Source organism: Acipenser ruthenus, chromosome 8 (assembly GCF_902713425.1).
Source record: "Acipenser ruthenus chromosome 8, fAciRut3.2 maternal haplotype, whole genome shotgun sequence".
In the NCBI taxonomy this organism is placed as follows: domain Eukaryota; kingdom Metazoa; phylum Chordata; class Actinopteri; order Acipenseriformes; family Acipenseridae; genus Acipenser; species Acipenser ruthenus.
This window is the reverse complement of record NC_081196.1, coordinates 40,016,301-40,038,124: the sequence shown is the minus strand read 5'-3', so window position 1 is coordinate 40,038,124 and position 21,824 is coordinate 40,016,301. Positions and strand designations below refer to the sequence as shown.

The 21,824-nt window shown below is 38.2% G+C and overlaps 1 protein-coding gene and 1 long non-coding RNA gene across 5 annotated transcripts in view; one reads left to right on the top strand and one right to left on the bottom strand.

The window, feature by feature from the left end:
- The window catches only part of LOC117406641 (ralBP1-associated Eps domain-containing protein 2-like), a 66,970-nt gene that overhangs the window by 29,739 nt on the left and 15,407 nt on the right, over positions 1-21,824 (top strand). For 2 of the 4 annotated variants that reach the window (XM_059028956.1, XM_034010821.3), the window contains exons 6-18: positions 2,338-2,476; positions 3,848-3,911; positions 5,196-5,228; positions 5,839-5,987; positions 6,547-6,638; positions 9,681-9,761; positions 11,047-11,134; positions 11,446-11,532; positions 14,075-14,125; positions 15,483-15,531; positions 16,422-16,558; positions 17,750-17,808; positions 20,609-20,701. In XM_059028956.1, coding sequence (XP_058884939.1) covers positions 2,338-2,476; positions 3,848-3,911; positions 5,196-5,228; positions 5,839-5,987; positions 6,547-6,638; positions 9,681-9,761; positions 11,047-11,134; positions 11,446-11,532; positions 14,075-14,125; positions 15,483-15,531; positions 16,422-16,558; positions 17,750-17,808; positions 20,609-20,701 — 1,122 coding nt within the window. The remainder of the gene's footprint in view (positions 1-2,337; positions 2,477-3,847; positions 3,912-5,195; positions 5,229-5,838; positions 5,988-6,546; positions 6,639-9,680; positions 9,762-11,046; positions 11,135-11,445; positions 11,533-14,074; positions 14,126-15,482; positions 15,532-16,421; positions 16,559-17,749; positions 17,809-20,608; positions 20,702-21,824) is intronic. The other 2 variants (XM_059028958.1, XM_059028957.1) reach the window with 2 other exon arrangements.
- LOC131737773 (uncharacterized) lies at positions 17,802-19,107 on the bottom strand. Its single transcript, XR_009329377.1, has 3 exons — positions 19,073-19,107; positions 18,631-18,667; positions 17,802-17,958 (listed from the first exon to the last, which is right to left on the bottom strand). It is a non-coding gene; the product is annotated as an uncharacterized LOC131737773 (long non-coding RNA).

Genomic DNA, 21,824 nt, shown 5'->3' with positions numbered 1-21,824 from the left:
ATAATGGTTTACAGGTAATTAAGCACCCTGGAAGTGTTAATAGTTAGTATTAATGTTAGTAAATCTGCCGTCACCACACTTTAAACATTACTACAGGCAAGAGGAAGGGGTACGCTGTCCAGAAAGATAGACACATACATTGTGGACTAAAGGATTCTGTTTTTTTTTCCCTAGTCAGTGTATCATTTTTTATATAAGGATAAAATTGCTGGTGCCTGACCTCTAACCTTATACAGCCTATGGGGTCATGACACATTTTTATTTACCCCTTTCACACAGATGAGTTACGAGGGCTCAGAACCGACACTGATGCTGCATTTTGGTCTGTGTGAATTGCCTATACTGTCACAGAGCCGTCATATTTTATGCCGTCTCTGAACCAGAGACGGCATAAAATGAACCGTCTTAAATGCCTGTGTGAAATGCTATGCCGGTACTGAAGCGCTATAGTGGGTGTGGATTGAAACTCAACATCCCACGTGACTGTATACCGGACGTGTTGTTCAGCCAGGTAAAATGTTTCTCTTCCCATGTGGAAATGTTTTTTCCACTTACTATACAAAGATCTTGGGAGTGTTTGGTTCCAATATATAGCACCATGTTGGCGTTCCATTACCCAAGTCCAGCGTTCACACGAGCATCCTTTATACATAGCAAATACCAGCATCCATCGTATTTTCGCTCTCTGCTTTTGCCTGAAGAGCTGGACTCTCTCTTTTTTTTAAATATATTGTATTGCCTTCTTTGCAGTAATTGTATTGCCTTCATTGTGCCTGAAGCTCCTGCAATTTGACACTTAACATGTTGTTACATTGTATAATATAACTGTAAATTAAAAGCAAACACAATGCAGACAAATTTACATCTTTTGTTTGTTTTGCATTTTGTTTTCTGATTTTTTTCGGTTTCCGTTGCCATGAAAACAATCTGTTGACTGACGGGTTTGAAAGTTGTACTCACATGATCCCTTTGGCTGTGTGAAAGGGTTATGACGGTATTATACCGGCATTGCGCAATTTTGTGCTGTGTGAAAGGGGTATTCAGGCCAACCGCTTTGAGTTATTGACTTTGACTTCCTTAGACACAGCTATATTCTTTGACTGTAGGTTAATGTAATGGACTATTCTGTGCCACAGGAGGAAGGTTTGTTTTTCGCCCATGAATACCATACAGAGCTGCCTCCTTGTCTATTTTGTTTATCAACATGTTCATATGTATCTGTACGTGTGCTGTGTTTCATAATCAAATCTCTTTTTTATCTTCATTTTCATAACCTTTCTTAAACAGCCGTTATTGTTCTCAGTATATGTGTGCGTGTGTGTCTTTGTGTTTTATTTAAACCTCCCAGCTATTAACCATTCCAGACCCGCCTTTGACCATTCTGGAAACCTGTTGTACAGGCTATCAGAAAAATCTTGGTTGTGTGTGAAATTCAAATTCCAATGGTACCATGCTCATGAAGCCAGTTCCATTGTTCACTTTCTCTTGTGTTTGGATACAAGGATCGGATCTTGGCGGTCATGCCCATTGTTAAACAACACATGAGGGAGGCCCAGGAAACCCAGAGAAACACATACAACAAAAATGCAAAAACTAGATTTTTTCAACCAGGGGATCATGTGTTGGTTCTGGTACCCACAGTAGATAGTAAGTTCCTGGCTAAGTGGCATGGGCCGTATGAGGTTATGGAACAAGTAGGACCAGTAAATTACAAAGTTAGTCAGCCAGGTAGAAGGAAACCTGAGCAGATTGACTGGACTGGAGGAAAATTAAATAAAGGTAATAACGACAACTACTGTAGGTTGTGTGTATCGGTTTGAGTTTGTTTTGAAAACCAGCAAGCAGTTTAGCTGCCTGGGTGACAGTTAGGGTAAATGGCTGTTGTATTAGTAAGTTCTCCAAAAAAAGGAGATAGAGTTTTATTTTGTTTTGTAATTTTTGGTTTAAAAAATTGGTGACTCCGTGTCCCTTTGACAGGACACAGTAAAACTAATAAACATACAGGTCCCGCTCTGTTTAGACCTTATTTCTGTTGTCTGAGTGTAATTGCAACACCACACTAGAGGAACGCTGTGAAAGACCTGCTGAGTACTGTGGTAAATAACACCCCACGTTGCTGCAGTTGCTTGATTACTGATATCATTTCAGACTTTTTTTTTTTTTCAATGCCCATATGCACTACATATAATTATCATAAATGATCATTACAGCATATTTCTCTAGGCGGCTTTGAATATCCTGTCTGGAACTGTTCCTTTCAGCTGCCTGTCTGTGTGCGAATGGGATGTGTTAATGAACAGTGACACTGTCTTGATCAGCGCCTGCTTGCCTCCACAGGCTCTTTCAGTGGAGAGAAGCGCAGAGGAGGGCAGTGCTGACTACCACGATGACCCCTGGAGGATTACTGAAGAACAGCAGGAGTACTACACCATGCAGTTCAAATCTCTGCAGCCAGACCTCAGCTTACTCATTTCAGGTAGAAGCAAAATACTAAACCAATGTGGAGGGGCTGCCAATGAGGATAGTTTAGTTATTTTGGGGGAAGGAGGTTCTATTTTAATTATCTAAACCGTGGCAAAATGCAGCGCCCTTTAAATGCACATAGAATAAAATGGTATAGTGGGATGCAAAAATAGTATCCTATAGTATAGAGTAATACATAGTATAGAATAGGAATCTATTGTGTTTTTGGACAGTGCTGTTGTATTTTTACATGGGTCTATATTAATCTTGCTAGGGTTTTCCGCAGGGGTGAAGATTGACAGATTATTATTATTATTATTATTATTATTATTATTATTATTACATACAATAAAAATGCAGTGGAGTGAAAATTCTGGTTAATAGATGTATGTGTAGATCATTAACATTGACCCCTTGGTGTTATACTGTAGTTGTGTCTTGTCTCAGTGGTGTGTCATCATCCTTTTGTACAGTACATCAGAATAACAGCTAGCATTCTTCTAGTGTAACTGAAAATCTTTTCAGTCTTAAAAACCTGTTAGCCTAATTTACACCTGAAACTGTGGCCACCTGGGTATGTTTAATTACGCTCAGCTGTGACTGATTGAGCACACAGAGACTGAAATGGGAGGAACTGCTTTGGGAGCATTTCTGTTACCCTGCTCCGAATGAGCACTGCACTTGTACTTAAGCAATATCTAAAGGGCGCATTGAGGAGGTAAAAGTTTTAGCTAGATGAATACTCCAGTTATAGCTATTATGTATCACATACTGTGGGCTTTCCCTTGTTAGGGACCTGTATTTTAAGAGCATAAGAACATAAGAAAAGTTACAAACGAGAGGATGCAATTTGGCCCATCACTGCTTGTCCAGTTCCTAGTAGCTGATTGATCCCAGAACCTTGTCTAATCTTTTCTTCTAGGATTTTAATAATTCAGCATCAATAACATGGTGCCATTACCCATTCCATACACTCACCGCTCTCTGTGTAAATTACATCTTTATCCTAAACAGTAAACTCCCAATGCACTTTGTAGTTAGCACTTAAACAAACTTCTGATTAACAGAAGATGACAGTAGTGTGCTCTGCTGAGTCCACCCCAGTAGAGCTCTATAAAATAAGCAAGCAAATTTTTCTTCGCAATTGTAGAAACCCATTGATTTTTGTATTACTTTAAAGCTACAAAGTCACACATCATTTTTTCCCCCTAACAATTTATTTTTAAATTAAATCTTTGGTGCAAGCAGAGGTCGCTTTACATAGAATTCTAGATGTCAGAACTAGTCCCATCAGCCTCTAGATACTGCACTGTACACCTGACACGTTCTAGGTAATATCCAAGAAAATCTGTACTTACACTGTTGTGTTTTTTTATTTTCATAGGTTCTGTTGCTAAGAATTTCTTTACAAAATCTAAGCTTTCAATACCTGAACTCTCCCATATATGGTAAGTATAATACATAATACAAAATATTATAATACATAATAATTACTTACTAAAATAAATACATGCTTTGTGATTCCACTTTGACAAAACCTATTAAGAGAGTAATGTTCCCGCTTTTGTTTAATACTGGGCCCCAAACCCCTATTTCACAAAGTGTAAACACAGTGATCCAATCCAGAGTGACACTAGGTACAGTACAGGGGGTCTCCCACATCACCAGACTAGACAGTCCCCTGCTTTGTAGGTACCTGTCTTGGAAGTAATCCTAGTAATTTCCCACTCTTACCAAATCAAAATCAGCAGGCCAGCCAGATTGTTTCAGATTTTCTGCAGGATCAAAATATTTCTCATTTTTTCTAATTGCACAACAGTTCTGCTGGGAGCTGGGATAGCTTTAAAATAGCAGAGTGTTGTGCTTATACTAAGCTTACCACTTTGATAATATACAAACATATTACAATGGATGCTTCCCAGCCCCCAAGGAATTTGGGGCCGGAACAGAGCTCTGGTTGACAGCAGGAACATGTATTAAGTGGCTTAAACAAGAATTAAAGAGGCTTTCTCGTGAGACTTTGTATCCAGTCAGTAGTTTTCGTGGAAGGGCGCATTCTAAAAACAAAGCAAAACTAAATATCTGTGAAAAACAAGGTTGTGCCCTGCAAAAGTGGCTGTGGTATTACAGCTTATATAGCAGTGTTCATAATTCAAGCAACACAAGTAGTAAGCAAGCTGGATGGGTGGGTGAGGGTGGGGGGGTCTTTGAATGTTCAGAGACACCAGAGGGAGCATCACATTGGCTCTGTCACACCCACAGGTTAGGGAGGCAAAATCTTTAGGGACTGTTTCTCCTCACTTCACTATGTGGACCCGCTGTAATGCTCCTGGGTGTAAGAAAGGAAATGGGACTGGTCGTGGGATCGGAGAACAACCACTGACCTTTGGTTCTGGTGAGCTCTTGTTGGGATTGCTGAGGTGAAGGAACTTAATTGGACATTCTAAATTGAGGTAAAATAATTGGGGACAATACATTTATAAAAAAAGAAGTTGGCAAAACCTGAGTAGCTGTTTCACACGTGATTTCTTAATAGTTCCTATCTCTGTGTGATGCAATCATGATATGGATCCACTAAAAACGAAAGCAAATAGATTATTAAAGTTGTTGTAGCTAACAAAATAATTCCATTAAACGTATTTGTCCTGCACTTCCATTGGCTAAATAGGTCTCAAATGTGGCTTTTCAAAGAAACAGATGTCATAGCAAACATGTATTTTAATGTTTTACAGCACTCTGGTATCTGATGTCTGGTACAACACTGGGTAAAAGAAAGTTCTCAGTTTGCATGCCTTATCTCCAGGAAGCGTGTCATTTCATCTTGTTAATGTCTTAGGGATCAAGAATGTTACTGACTGCAGTATTAAATATGTTTTAAAAAAAACATTTGCTGCTGCATGTGTTTGTTTTAAAAATGCACATTTTAGACATTCATTGTTACACTGTACACTACCCTGCTTCGACATGCTTGCAAAAAATGGAGGGGAGGATGGATACACTATTATAATGAAGTATGACTCCAGTATTGTAAGATGGATTCACAAATGAGAACTTATTTGATGACAAAAACATACAGACCAGTTCTGTTCATTGTGTTGATTGGACACACACCTGCTGTAAGTGACAAGATAGCAGTGCAATAGCAGCATTGTCAACTGCAGTGAGAACCGATGTAGACCTTACTCTTAATAGATTGTCATAGAACGGGTGTATACATGTGTAAGTATGCCCATTATTTTGAACTTAGACAGGTTATGTCAAGTTTTAACTGCATTATAAATCAGTAAAATGCAAACTGGTGAAACACCCCAAGGCAGCAGTTGTGTTTATTTCAGTCCATTCCATGTCAAGATGGCCACTCTTCTGTGTTGGTAGGGAACTCAGCGATGTTGACTGCGATGGAGCCCTGACATTGCCCGAGTTCTGCACTGCCTTCCACCTCATTGTTGCCCGTAAAAACGGATACTCTTTACCAGAAAAACTGCCCCAGACACTGCAGCCTGGTTTTCTGCAAATAGATGCAGGTAATTAAATTATGCATGTGCATGGTACAGTAAATTCGTGTATAGAGCTCTTTGTCCTGTATTGCAACAGCAAGGTCATTGTAACAGCAAGGTCATTGCACGGATTAACATGGGCACTGTTTGTCTCACAGAAGGGCTCAATCAGCAAGATAACATCAATCAGCAAGATAAAATCAGCAAGATAAGAGGTAGCAGAATGAAGCATTTTCATAGAGACACCCAAAACCTTTTAGATCTTTTTAATCAGTTAGGAAGCAGTTGTACTGGACCTGTGTAAATACTGGCCACATTCAAATGCAAAATAATAAAAAACGTTACTGTGTTACACAAGCAGTGAGGCACAACAATTATAAAAATTACTTTGAATCATGCCCAAATACGTATTCTTTATACATATAACCTACATTATTATTATTATTATTATTATTATTATTATTATTATTATTATTATTATTATTATTATTATTAATAATAATAATAATAATAATAATAATAATAATAATAATAACAATAATAAAGGATTATAATGACCAGTAATTATCATTTTTACTTATTTTAGTGTCTCCCAAGTCAAAGCGTGATGGTGCATTCTTGGGTTCTTATTCTGAATTGGTGCCATCAAGTCAACAGAAAGAACCAGCTCATTCTGAGGTAAAACAATATTGTGTTTTTTAACCCAAATGTTGCCCTTTAGAAACACAGATATCCACAGCGTTGATGCAGTTTTCGCAAATCAGTAGGCTGTTTGTTTCTGTTCAAATATATGCACTATCCTTTGTCAAAGGAATCTTTAGTGTTTTCACAAGGTACTTCGATGCAGGCAGGAGTGGAGCTGGTACATGCTGCATTTTTTCTTGATTAGTGATGGTGTATTTTCTTACAGAAATAATGGTGCAAACTGTGTTAGCTGCTTTTCCAATCGTGTGCTGAGTTGAATGCTAACTAGACATTTACACTTCCTCCTCTCCAGTGCAAATGCTTTGAAAGCAGATAACTCTAGCCCCATGCCATCTTTTTTTAGTCTTACCAAAACTGAATCTGTGTCACTGTTGGGATGACAGACAAGGTTGTGTCAAGCCAGGCCCGACTCTCAAATTAAATTTGCCACCTCTCAATGCAAAGGCTGCACTAAAGTTATTTATTATTTTATATTTTCCATACATCTTCTGTAGAATGCAGTTCTGGCAGTTTGATAAAATACTGTATGATAAAACAGTACCCAATTTCACTCTATTTGGGTCAGTGCTTGAAATGGGAAAAAAAAAGTGGCGGTACTCCCAGTACACTCAGGCTCCCTGTCCAGCTCTCTCTCTGTCTCCCTTTCCACTTCTATCTCTGTCTCCCTTTCCATCTCTATGTCTGTCTTCCTGTCCAGCTCTCTCTCAGGCATTCTGTCCAGCTGTCTCTCTTTCCTTCTCTCCATGTCCAGCTCATTTCATCTAATCGCGTCAATTTGCGTCTAATTGCGACTTGACCTGCCTGGACCATTCAAAATAAGTTTCCCCGCTCTGTTTTGCAATACACCTGGGAGTTGCTGTTGTTTTGTAATGCACTCTGGGAGTTGCAGTTGTTTTGTAATGCACTCTGGGAGTTGCAGTTGTTTTGTAATGCACACTGGGAGTTGTAGTTGTTTTGTAATGCACTCTGGGAGTTGCAGTTGTTTTGTAATGCACTCTGGGAGTTGTAGTTGTTTTGTAATGCACTCTGGGAGTTGCAGTTGTTTTGTAATGCACTCTGGGAGTTGTAGTTTTGTAATGCAGTCTGGGAGTTGCAGTTGTTTTGTAATGCACTCTGGGAGTTGTAGTTGTTTTGTAATGCACTCTGGGAGTTAGTCTATGCTCTGCTGTGATGTAAATCTTGCAGCTGCTGCTGGGAAAAGAAAACGGGCAGATAGTGATAAGCGCCAAAGTGCTACTCAAATGTTTTAAATTCAGAAGTGGCGGGACTCAAATATTTGAAATTGAGAAGAGTACCGCCCCATTTCAAGCACTGATTTGGGTGAATGTCTAGAAATAAAGGATGATTTAGAAGGGTTTTTTTATTATTATTTATCCCAGTTTTTCTTTCTTTAATAATTAAACCAAAAGCAGTAAAAAAAAAAAAAAAAAACGCAAATGAGAGCCCTGATGTATAGACTGGATATATATTTATTATATGGGGATGTATTGAGAAACCTATCTGTCTGTCCGTTTATTTTGTCCTTACAGTACTGTATGTCACACTTAAACTGTACATTTTTACATGTATGTGGTGGATATAGGTCATGGTGATCTACTTTTTTATGATACTGTCACAAAGACGGCCGGAGTGGGTGGCGTCAGACCAGAGCCAGGAAATAAACAACAGAGACTTGGGGTTTTGGTAAAGCTGAGCGCGTGATCGCGCTCAGCATTTAATAATTAACAAACAGAACAGAAAATAAAAGGGTTGAACACAAAACACAGGACACGGCACTTGAGGCCAAAATAAATAGACGAACAAAACGAACTAAACAGTGCACAGACAGACGAACAAAACACAGTGAGCAGATTTAACTATTATTTACTTTACACAAATACCTCCGTCTCCAATCCCGTTCTCCACTCACCGAACACCCAACCCCGAGTGACAGAAATGTGCATCTATATATACTGTTGTGCTGGGATTCAATTACTAATTAATTACTCACTTGAATCCCAGCACGTGAATTAGTTAAGTGTACTCCCGTGACCACACATTACATTTTACCAGCACGTGAAGTGATTTGTGCCCTCCTCGTGCCTAAATACAAATCTACACTTTTTAAATACACGTGAAACACAGACCCGTTTATATCCCGTGTACCAATGACTATACACCAACATTAACACACGCACGATACAACACATAATACACAAATGCACACAGGGGCGGGGCGCATTGCCACAGATACTAATAGCTTTTTGTGTGTGATTTTTTTACTTTTTGTGTACTACCACGCCTAACAAATTACAAGAGTTTCCAGCAGTTTCCTGTAGCCTCCATAATCTAATACCCACACTAATAATATAGCTCAACTCATGTAGAGGACAGTTCCTACACAACCTGGTGCCATCATCAGCCAGATGTGGATTCTGACACAAGGTCACTAAGCAATTTACAGCAGGTTGGCATTGCATTGTTGGTAAAGGCAAACATGACTGTTTTGCTATTGGGATGCAGGATTCAATTCATTACGACTTTCTGAGCAAAATTTAAAATTGATTGGCTCCTTAAACTGTGTAAACGCAGCCGCCTGAGGTCAGCTTTTTTTTTTTTTTTTTTTTTTAACAACATTTGCATGTGAAGTATTGCCATGAATTGTTGGTGCACTAAAGTGTCCACTGCAGCGTGCAGCACAGACACACTGCTCCTGCTGCTGACGTGCATCTTGAACCCGATGGTTTCAGGGAGATACAAAACCATAACAATTAAAAGTTACTGATATATCACAAGGAACAACCTCTGTGAGCCATTCTAAGGAACTGAGAGCTGACCACATGTATTTGTATTTGAGAACTGAATTTAAAATAAAGTCAGTAATCAAAGAGCAGTTTTGTATTTGTCAGCACCAATTACAATTACACTCTTGGTGTCAACTTTAATTGTTATATCTATTTGTTTAAACTATTCTAGGGGAGTACAGTGCTGCTGGTGGTGTTGTTATGTAACCTTTCTTACTGTGTGTTGTTTCAGCAGTGGGAAGCCATCAATGAACTACCCACTACACCAGCGCCTCTCATTGTATTTGAAGATGAATCCGGAACTGCTCCACAGGTAAGCGGTTCCTGCAAAGCCCATTTAAGATAATCTTTGTTAACATTAAATCCTGGTTTCATCGTTTTGTTGTCCTTTTTTTTTCATCAAACTTCATTATAAGAGATTGCAGTTCTGTTTTTCCACAGTCAAATTATTGATTGATTAATTCTAACTAAATCTTGTAACAAAGTGGCTGAGTGGCTTTGAAGAGAGCGGGGTAGATATATTGTTGATTAATGAATTCACAGTTTGTGCTACGAATCCACAGAAAACTGATTCAGCAACGAAACCACAGTCAATTCAACAGAAAAGCGAATATCATTGTATTACACAACAATCATTTCAACAATTATATTAGTATTACACAGTTTGAAAACCTGCCGACGAGCAAAATCCATCGGTATCATGTCAGGGTCTTATCGGGTCGGTCTAGTGTGCGGTGGCCTTTAGAAAAAGGCTTGCGATTTCAGTTTAGCATTTCACATTCTGTTTAGCCTTTGCATTTATTTTGTTTAACCATTGTTCAAATAAGTTTACAGCCCACTTTACATTTTGCATTTTGAGTACTTCTCGAAAACCAATAGCTGGTAATGATATTTAGGTCTTCATCTGGTTTAGGTTTAACAAAACGATCAATAACTTTAATCTCTGAAACAGTAAATTATTTTTTACAAATTCACCACTTAATGTTGTTTATCCCTTACTTTACAATTGTAAACACCATGGTTTACCAAAATGTACCATACCTCCCTGTGATTTACAATGTGTGTAATACCATGATAACGATGCATTTACTATTCTTTAATACACTTTTACTTTGCTAAAGCACAATTAGCTTTTTTAAGGGTGTAAGCTGCTTTGGGTCAAACAGTTTAGATTGAGTTTTATCATGGATATCTTTAGAGGGCTGGACCATATCTGAATTAGTGCCTCACCTGCAAAGGTCTTAAGTACTTCCAGCAATTCAGATTGGGTCTTAATACCTGCTGCATAGAAAGTGAATGTAGGCTGTGGTGATAGGATAAATTGGTGAATATAAAGTATGGAAAACAAAACAATCTAAAGCCAAATGATAAGAGACTATTGCGCTTAAGAGACTTGAGAATTATTTTTGACCTTCCAAATACAAAACCACTCTAACGTAGATCTACCCCAATTACCTACTTTTAACCTATGTAGGGCCCCTAATGCAAAATATACCAGTATGAAATCATTACATGCATTTCCCAGCATTTAGTTATTTTTGAAATTAGGTGGGAAAAATTCATTGATTGGTCTTAGCTTTTCTTATTTGCCTTTATAGGAAACAAAGACAGTAGAATCCATACACCCGCCTTTATCCGATAAAAGCACGCCGAAGCAAGAGCCCATGATTGACAGCTGCATATCAGGTAGTGGACTTGTTTAATACCTGATCTGTGTTTTATGTTATAATTACAGGTTCTGATTTTCATTTACTTTGCACAGTTTTCAGGTTTAAAAAATCAGTTTTCAATTTTGAACTTTTAAGAACAGACGGAAAAGGGTGAAATCAAATAAAACATCAGATGTTTTGCTTTTTAATACACTTACATTTAATACCTTGTAAAAATGATCCTGATCTTTGTTTAAGAAACATTATTGTTTCTTTAATGCTACACAGCAATAATGAAATGATCTGTCAGGTAATAATTATTTTTATTTTTATTTTGGTTTCCTACAGCCTTTAGCCCGAAGAGAAACCCAGTTTTCAAAGACACGTCAGTTGATGAACACACACCTTTGGAAAATACCCCGGCTGCTAAGACAGGTAATGAGCATGGCTGCAAACCATATAACTACAGAACAGCTTCAGAGACAATGAATTACAATATTAATAAAACTTGTGTTTTTTATTAAATCACTAACTCTATATACAGTATAGTATGTTTCTTGTTTAGCAAGCAAAAATAAATAAATAAATAATTATACACTATTTAACTTTCAACGTTGACCACTCATAAAAACTGGAAAAAAAACAAACATATTCTTGCAGTACAGATTGATTCCAAAGCTGTCAAAGTCGTAATTAACCATTTCAGTGCCCAAGACAAGAAACCTTGTATTGAAGAGAGCAAAGGCAGAGCGAAGGTATCAGTGTGAAACGATCATAGAGTAAGCTTTGAGGCACAGAACACTGCCCTGGTCACTTTTTTACCTTTAGAAAGAAAATGTAGTAATTATTTATTACAATTAAACATATATACGTTCTTCAGAATCAGGAGTTCACGTTGCTTGCTTCTGAAACTAAAGAGGCCACATAAAGTATAGAAAACACTACAATATCTGTTTCTAAAAAAGTAGAATTATTTCCATTTATTATTTGTTTATTTAGCAGACGCCTTTATCCAAGGCGACTTACAGAGACTAGGGTGTGTGAACTATGCATCAGCTGCAGAATCACTTACAATTATGTCTCACCCGAAAGACGGAGCACAAGGAGGTTAAGTAACTTGCTCAGGGTCACACAATGAGTCAGTGGCTGAGGTGGGATTTGAACCGGAGACCTTCTGGTTACAAGCCCTTTTCGTTAACCACTGGACCACACAGCCGCCTTAGATTATAGCAATATATTTAGGTGATGATGCAAAGGCATAAATGAAAACATGCAACTGCAACATTTGTATTGTGACACTGCATTGAGTTTACTGTGGCATTGCACAGGGTCAGGCTTGCTACTTGGCAATGTCAAAAAGTCATGATCCAGGGAGAAGGAGTTACAAATTCCCCAGCTTGACCGATGTGTAATAAGTCACTTCCCACTGGAGATGAATACTAGACGATGATGTCATCCCAGCACGTTTGCCCTTAGAATCAAAATTGGCACCACTGCAGCTTGTTCGAGAAAGAAGCCATCAACAGACTCTGACCTGGCTGATCCATGAAGCATGGTAAAGCATTAATGATGTTCATGATGAAATTCACTGACCTGTGTGCCAATAACCCTGTCTGGTGTTGAAATAGTAATAGAACCAGAGGGGAAACTGGAAAACAGTGTATCCTATATGTATCAATAAAATGGATGAGGGCTGGTGCACACTGTTGCTATTGAACCACAGTGATGTTCAGTTAAACATATGTATTTGGCCACTTATAATAAAGATCAATGAATACATCCAGCACAATAACCTCAAAAGTGAATGTATGTGGTAGGCAAGCTGAATGAGCCAGAACAGCACACAGGGAATTACATGTAATGGATTTTTACAAATCACTAAAAATAATTAGACAGACGTTTTTATGTGTTTTTGTCTTTTGTGTACAGTAGAGAAAGATTTTGGCTAATGCTTCCTTGCTTTTTGGATAATGCATCAGGCTTTGTCTATTTCACTTACCTGTAGTATTAATTTGCAAATTAAATAAGAAAGGATAGCATTGGAGACCATTTGTTAAATGTAAGAAATCTACTAGAAATGTTTTGAACATGCAAAAAGAAACAAAAGGAAAAATACACCATGCCTGCCTAATAGTGTTTAATATGGCCCTTTTAAAAGTTTACCATGATAGATTTGCACAGCAGTGCTTCATTTTACCTTGCTTTTCCAATATTTATATTATGCATTTTCCAAGGTTAACCATGAAACATTTTCCAATCTTCTATGTGCTTTACCATACTTTTACTATGCTTTACTACACTTGGCAGTTTTTGGTATAGCGTAGTAAATATTTATAAGGTTTATTTTAATGTCTTAAAGTGAAATAAAAGGGCTGATGAACAGTGGTTGTTATTAATATTAATGACGCTAAAGAGGGCTGTGTTTTGTTCCCTTGTTTTAAATGCAGTTGGTTTAAATGTAAGTCTTATTGTAATAATTGACGCTTTGGGTTACAGTGTTTAAGGCAACAGGCCCAGGTTAAAAACTGAAAATGAAATACTTGATGTCTCAGCAGAGAAATGGCACACTGGTTGTTAATTGCGCTTTTTTAAGGATTTTAAGGATGGTGTTATTTTAATGCATTCACTATGAATTCTGTTCATTTAATTTTAATTAGAGCACTTCATTGAACTGTATTTACCTAAAAAAGATGGATTGAGATTTGCCTCAGAATGGTTCCTCTCATATGTCATTTTCACTACTGTATTTAATTTACTGTAATAAGGTTTTCAATCTTTCACCTATTTGTGGCAGCTGGGCCCGAGCATTTGTCACAGCACAGTGAAAGAAATAGAATGCAGACGGCTACAGCAGTAGTAAGACATGTAAGGGACACAGCTAGGGTGGTGCTGTGCTTTCTTTTTTGAAAAAGAACAACTTGAGATCAAAACACCATAATTCTGATCAACATTTTCCATTGAAAAAAAATACTTTCAGAGTGGAGGTTAAACAGTACTAAGAAAAACAGACCCGAGAATAATGATGACAGTAAGTAAATAACTTTTTAATTTTTTTCTTTAAACACTCAATCATAAATTAGGAGGCAACACTATAAAAAAACTTAGGCATTGAGACAAACTTGTCAGCTAATGACTTCATCAGTTTTTAACGGCATTACCGGACTTAGGGGTACATTTTTTCCCTGGCTGATTCTATTGAAGTATAGATTGATCAAATCAAGTTACTTTTAACTTGAGTTTACAAAAGAGGTCATTTGAATAATTTTACAAAGTATATGCATAGTTAGTGCAGTATGTTGGAAAAATGTACTGTATATATTGTGTATTTATTAAATAGTAATGTATAAAAGTATAACTTTTCTACACCTTGTATTATATAGCAACAGAAATATTTAGAAACCTATAATAGCATAATGTGTAAATACTGAGATACAAAATAAGGTGGCGATGAACCAGAACATTTGACTTAAGATAACACCGTTTTTATATAAATTACTAAATACAAAAAAAAAAAGCTTCAAATTACATTTCCCATGTTTTTTTTTCAACCCCATTATGTTTTGTATGCAATCATTGTGGGTGTTTCTAATTGCAATCACTCAAAGGTGCTTTGTACTGGGTTTAGCTGCAGCTCTTGTTGCCATAGACCTCTGTAACCCAGGCTTAATCAGCCCAAGTGCCTTATAGTCAGAGCCAGTGCCATTTAATGAACTGGTGCTAAGGATCTGGTTTCTTCTTTTGTGTTCATCAGTACACAGCTGTTCACTGCATGGAGCCTGCTCTTACAGCCTGGGTTACATATGCCTATAGCAGGCAACTAGAACTTTAAAGCTGCTCCTGAAATCAGGTAAAAGTACCATTACACAGAAAATACGTTTCAAAAAATAGATCAATATCCTCTGGCTTAGATGTGTGAATCTCCCAAACCATATGGTTTAAGATTTTCAATTGGCAGTCTGTTGAACTTTATGATCCACCTCAGTCATAAGGGTTAGCCCATTTGGCTCATTTTCAGAACATCAAATATGACTGGACACCTTGCCATACACACAGCAGAAATATCACCTGCAATCAAATTATCTCTCAGACATTAACAGCGGCAAGCTGAAAGCCAAGTGTGCAACATACTGTGAAATAGGCATAGAGAAGATCAGAGTAAATCAGCGTGTCTTGTACAGTATCTCCAGGAATCATTTATTTCAGAGGCTGGTCACTGATCTCTTTAAAACATCTGCAAACATGCTGTTTGGTACTAGACAGACATCTAAACAGACATCCAGACAGACATCTAGAACCAAAATGTTTTGAGGTTAAGTGGTTATTCATGAAAGTGTTTCCTTAACTCCATAAGGAAGCCTTAACTTCATGTCACTGTTTGTTTTCAGATCCTCCACAAGAGTTGGAGCACCAAGTAAAGTCAAGAACAAGACAGAGGTAACATTCTTTTTTAGTCTAGAGCTGTCAAGCAAAATGTACTGCAGCACGTAGCGTCCAGGGTTATGTTTGAGGTAGTGTACGTAAGGCAATACTTCAACTATATAACTGCTCTAGTCAACTGGCCTAGCTCTTTTGGACAGTGGATGAGATTCTGTAAGTACCCAGTCTCCCTGCTGTGCATCAGGTTGCCTCGCCCTCTGAAGCCCCATTTGGTGGCCAGAACACTAGTGCCTTCTAGACTGTATACCCCAAAACATAAACTCATATTAAAACATATATACAGTAGTAAGGCCAGAGATACAAAAGCATTTTGTTTCTTGGCAAATCAGATTGACAATAGCATTTATAAAGTTAAGTGTTTGTGGGATGTTAAAAAAAGATCATGTTGGGAGTTAGCAGCTGTTTCAGAGTTAATGTAGAATAACTGAGGAACATGTGAACTCTGTATTTTGCCAGAGAAGAAATCAGGTATTGGAACATGATAGTTTCTTTTTCCTCCTAACTTGTATGAACAGTAGGCTATGTCTGGTAAACTCTCTGTCCTTTCTTTTATTTAAGCCTTTTTTTGTTGCTTCAGCTGTGTGTTTTAGTCTCTGTATAGTTTAAAATTCATAATGAATATAATATGAAGAAACAAAAAAACATGTTCATGCCAGCTTTAACTGTCACGCAACACTTCCTGCCTAGCTCATAAAAATATACTGCAAATTCCACTTGGATCTGGAGAGAGGATTACTTGAGATTCCATTGCTTAAAGAAAATGTACTATCTACAGTATGGAATTGTTGTGAATATACTCCAGAATGTGCATTGCTGGTATTCTAATGCGTGTGAACTTGTGTGAATAGTGGCTTCTATTCTAACGCTTCTTGCTAATACCCAATCAGATCGTACTCCAGCACCTCATTAGATGATGCCATGAAGAAGGTCGAGGAGCCCCCTACGCCACCCCCCAGGCCACAGAAAACACACTCCAGAGCATCTTCTCTGGACCTCAACACAATCTTCCAGCACAATAGTCAAGGTGGCTTAAAATAGCTTTCTTAATGCAAAACTGGTGGGAAAAAACACATTGTCACAACGATTACATACAGCGCTTCCTTGTTGTTTTTTTTCTATTCGATAATTTGAGAGTTTGGTTTCATGCTTAGGCTGTGTGGTAAGTCAACTGTACTTGTACTGTACTTTACTGGCCTTCAGTAATTCACGGTTTTCAATATTTCACAGATAATGAGGGAGCAGTTTACAGTACACGCACATTCAATCTCCAAAAAAACAATCAATATCTCGGCCTATATCCTCTCAGTTTTGCTTTCCAATAGGATAGCAGCTAAGCTGTCCATGACAAGCTGCTACTTGTCCAGGGGCATACCTGACAGACTTGACAATTTGCATAAAAGTTATGTGTTAAAGTAAGGTTCTGAATGCAGTTTTTCAAGAGCTAACACAAATGGACCAGAATTCAAAAACAGAAGTCACATTTTATTTACTGATTCTATAATAAACTCAACAAATATTTAAAAAGACTTACAAAGAAACAAGACTCATATTTGGTGTGGGTACCAAATAATGCACCTCATTGGGATACATTCTATATTTGATGTTGCCCAGGCTACCCTAGTAACACATTGCAGCTGTTTTTGCATCTTCATTGGATTCAGTTTAAATAGGGAATAAAAAATAATCAGTTTTGGTCTAGTACACTCTTGACTTCCTCTTAATTCATAATAAAAACTTCCCCTTGTCTTTTATTACTTGATGGGCTTGTATTATTTGGCACAAATGAAAGTAGCTCTCCATATTTAACATTGTTCATGACAAAGACTGTGTAAACAGAGTTTAGAATAAGAACTACAGAAAAATCACTGTATTGTATAGATTAGAAAAGGTGACTGCCAACAACATGGAAAGGTCACAGCGTATGTGATTTTTTAAAAAGGAAATCAAAGGCAATGCTTTAGGACTTATCTTTCAACAGCATACGTGATTGTTTCTGAAAGCTTGTCTGCAACAACAGTATGGAAAACCTTACATCATTATTGAAGCAACAGAATCACTCACAATTATTATAAAGAAAACAAATAAATAAACAAATATGGGAGAAGTTAAAAAAAAAAACACACACAGGAATGGTTTTTAATTTAGTTCCTTTTGTGAAGCAAATACAGCGTGTGCTGACCATGATCTCTAATGTCCTGTAAATCTTTTATTTTAGGCTTCAAGCGTGGTTGGCTGCCCCCACCAGCTCTCCCTCCAAGGCCTTTGGCAGGACAGGTATGAACCAAAGCAATGAAGCTCCGTCACACAGTGAATTTGAACCCACTTGGACTGACTCCCCGGGATATTCTTCAGGGGCATCCCTCATGTTTGTTTCCAAGTTGTAGCCAGTGAAAGTACGTTGAGATGAGATGCTATGCAAGTCCCCTTATATAAATAAAGTTGAAACCATTAATACAAGTACATCTTGAGTTATCAATGTATTACAAACTAGTACGGAAATGCCAGTGTCAATGAAGGCATCAATTCCCACCAAGTAGTATTTATGGTGCTTATTTCATGCAGAGCAAGAATCTGTTAGCTCTCATTACCATAACAGCTTCTCAGCAAATCTGAAATCATTTTTCACAGTTTTAAATTAGAGGGCCTTATCAAGTACTTTTCAAATCTCGTTGAGACATACTTGCAATACACAACAGGTCCTGTTCACTTCCATTGGTTTATTGGAGTATTTTTTCTATATACCTTGTCAAACCAAAGTTTGTAAGATAGCTCTCCTTTCTTTTAATTATCATCACGCATGACTGAAGAAGCAGTTACTTCTTTTTTATTTCAGACTAATGGCAAACCCAAGGCCTTTTGTGGTGATGGGTGATCATAATCAACAGAAGTTTTAAAACGTCTTGGGCTTGCCAGTAGTCTAATACTGCTGACTTATCCATTTTTTTTTTTTTTTTTTATGGAATTGCTTCGAACATCAAAAAGTACACCGATACTGTTCTACACTTTTTTTTAAATAACTAGCGTTAAAGTACAAATTTTGTGGTTGTAATTATATAACAAAGTGAATCTGGGGCGAATAAAAGTTAAGTACTTTACCTCACAACAGTGCAGTCATATTTCAAATCAGGCAGGGCTAACAGGAAAAAAAGGAAGCCAATTAATCCTTACTTGCAGGCAATATGGAAGACTTAATTGGAGTGGTGTGGTTTATTTTATATATATATATATATATATATATATATATATAGTGTAACAGAACCGCACCCGCTCGGGTTCTTTGCCCCTTTAAAAATAGACCCAGGAAATTGAGGTTTAAGCGCTAACGTGCTATATTTTTTTAATAAACAAACGCAAAAATAAACAAAACAAACACCTAGCTCTTTTCTTGAGCACTAAACTAAAGCACAAAACAGGAACCTAAACTATATAACAGTAACAGGACAGCTAAGCGGTTTACCTGCAAAAACCAAAATCAAACAAAACAAAACACAGTTTTTAAACAAATAACACAAATCCCAACAAGGCTTCCACACAGTACCTTGCACACCCTAGCAAGCGGGCTCTCCACACAGCAGCCCCAAACAGACTGGCTGCTTTTCTTAAATACCCTGCACCTGGCTCTAATTTACAATGCTAGCCAGGTGCAGGGGATAATTACTAATTAAACAATTAATAAGCGGTTTACCTGCAAAAACTATATATATATATATATATATATATATATATATATATATATATATATATATATATATATATATATATATTATAGTAAAGCTTTAAAAAAAACTACAAAGCTTACATGAGATCTAAACCCTATTTCAAGCGGTATTATGGAATGTTGATACTTTCTAACATTTAGATGACTGTAACCCGGACTTGAACCTGCTAAAGCGTGGCTTGCAGACTAGCTGCTCTGTCATTACCACTTTAAATCATACAGCTTCCTTGCGGGCGGATAGAAAACCGCTTAATAGAATCCCTGGTTAATTGAATCAACCACATATTATAATCAAAATTTGCATTCCCTTCAAAACCTACTGCTTATTGAATCAACCACTTCAGGTGATTAAAAGTTACACAGATGAGGGCTCCCGAGTGGCGCATCCAGTAAAGGCACTCCACATGGAGTACAGGATGCGCCCTATAGTCTGGACGTCGCCGGTTCGAGTCCAGGCTATTCCTTTGCCGACCGAGGATGGGAGCTTCCAGGGGGCGGCGCTCAATTGGCCGAGCGCCACCCAGGGGGAAGGAGGGCTAGGTTGGCCAGGGTGTCCTTGGCTCACCGTGCTCCAGCGACCCCTGTTGTCTGGCCAGGTGCCTGCGGGCCTGCCTGTAAGCTGCCTAGGGCTGCGTTGTCCTCTGACGCTGTAGCTGTGGGTGGCTGCTTGGTGAGTCTGCAGTGTGTAAAGAAGCAGGCGACTGATGGCACACACTTCGGAGGACAGCGTGTGTTCGTCTTCGCCCCTCCCGAGTCAGCACAGGTGGTAGCAGTGGGCTGAGCCTAAAAATAATTGGACATTGCTAAATTGGGGTGAAAATAAATAATTGGCAACCACTAAATTTAAATTAAGTTATACAGATAGTATCACATTAAAAAGGGTTTCAGTGTATTACCAAACAGTCATATTTATATACAGTACATTTACCATACAGCATGAGCATTCGCTATCAGTTGTTATGGTTAAGACTGTACTGGGCTCCCAAGTGGCGCATCCAGTAAAAGCACTCACTAGAGTGCAGGATGCCCTCAATAACCTGGATGTCGCGAGTTCGAATCCAGGCTTTTCCACTGCCGACCGTGGACGGGAGCTCCCAGGGGGCGGCGCTCAATTGGCCAATTGAGCGCCCGGGGGGAGGGAGGGTTAGGTCGGCCAGGGTGTCCTCGGCTCACCGCGCACCAGCGACCCCTGTAGTCTGGCCGGGCGCCTGCGGGCTTGTCTGTAAGCTGCCCAGAGCTGCGTTGTCCTCTGACGCTGTAGCTCTGAGGCGGCTGCACGGTGAGTCTGCAGAGTGTAAAGAATGCCATGTCAAATCATTCTTTATAAACTGTTTCTGTGTTTGACTCTACTTTCAGATCCCACACTTTGTTTCCAGCACAGAAACAACATCACAGCAAAAGCCGGTCCGGAAACTCAACTTCGCAGATTTCAGCAAATTCAGCGAAGAGGTAAAAAGATGCCAGTGAATAGACCTGGGTTTGTCCTGTTTGTACCGATGCAAGGTTTGGCCTTTTTTTCTGCAAGGACAAACTATCTATGTTATAAAACTAGCACAAAAAACTAGTTTCTTACTAGTTTTATAATATTTACAGTTTTATGATGTGTTTTGTCTTTTTTTGTCGAACAATTGAGGCTTTGCACTGGTTGCATACAGAACAAAACGTGCGCCAGATTTTTTCTAAAATGTATAACGCAAAAAGCAAATGCTTGTATAGCTGATAGAGTTGTGTTGATCCGTTTCTTCCGTCTAATGGAATGCTAATTCACAAAGTGCTTTCCAAAGGGGTTCAAACGAACTCATGTGCAAAGAGCAAAAAGCAGGACTGCAAAACAACAAGACAGTAAATTGAAACCTACAAAAGTATTCCTAATGAAAATAAAGAGTTTTATATTGGTCCCCAGCCATTGCTATGGCAACTTTTGATCTCCATGGAGACGCGATTCCTAGTTTTAAAAGCATTACTTGTGCTGTTTTTGAACCTATTTTTATCTATTAGAACAAATTACTGGCCTGTCATATTGACTATCATTTTGTCTGGACGCATTTGTTTCTCTTATTTATATGCTTTTTTTCATGTTGGTATTCAGTCGACACAGGGCGTGGACACTTTATTAGGAACTTTCAGGACATGAAACAGTTGATGACTAGGCTTTAAATTGGGTTCTATAGTAGTCAGTGTCTGAAATTCTGACATGCACAGCAAAGTGGCCTTTCAAACATAGAGTGCGACCCTCTGCCTTTACACTCATGACGCCTCTGAAACCCATACATTCTGCAATATTCTTTTATCAATGATCCCTATTACCCTGTATTAGAAATTTCAGAACCTTCATCCACCAATCATAAATGACTACAGAACATTCTGGTAGAATGTTCTGCATTTAAAAAAAAAAATCATAATCTGAATGGAAGAAAAACAAAGCAACATTTAAAAGGTACATTTAGGCAATATTCTTGATTATAAACCAAGACTTACAAATCATGCCGGGTTCCAAAATAGACAGATTCCGGATTGTAGCGGGTACAGTATCACCTCATAAGGATTTGGTTGGACCCAGAAATTGACACAT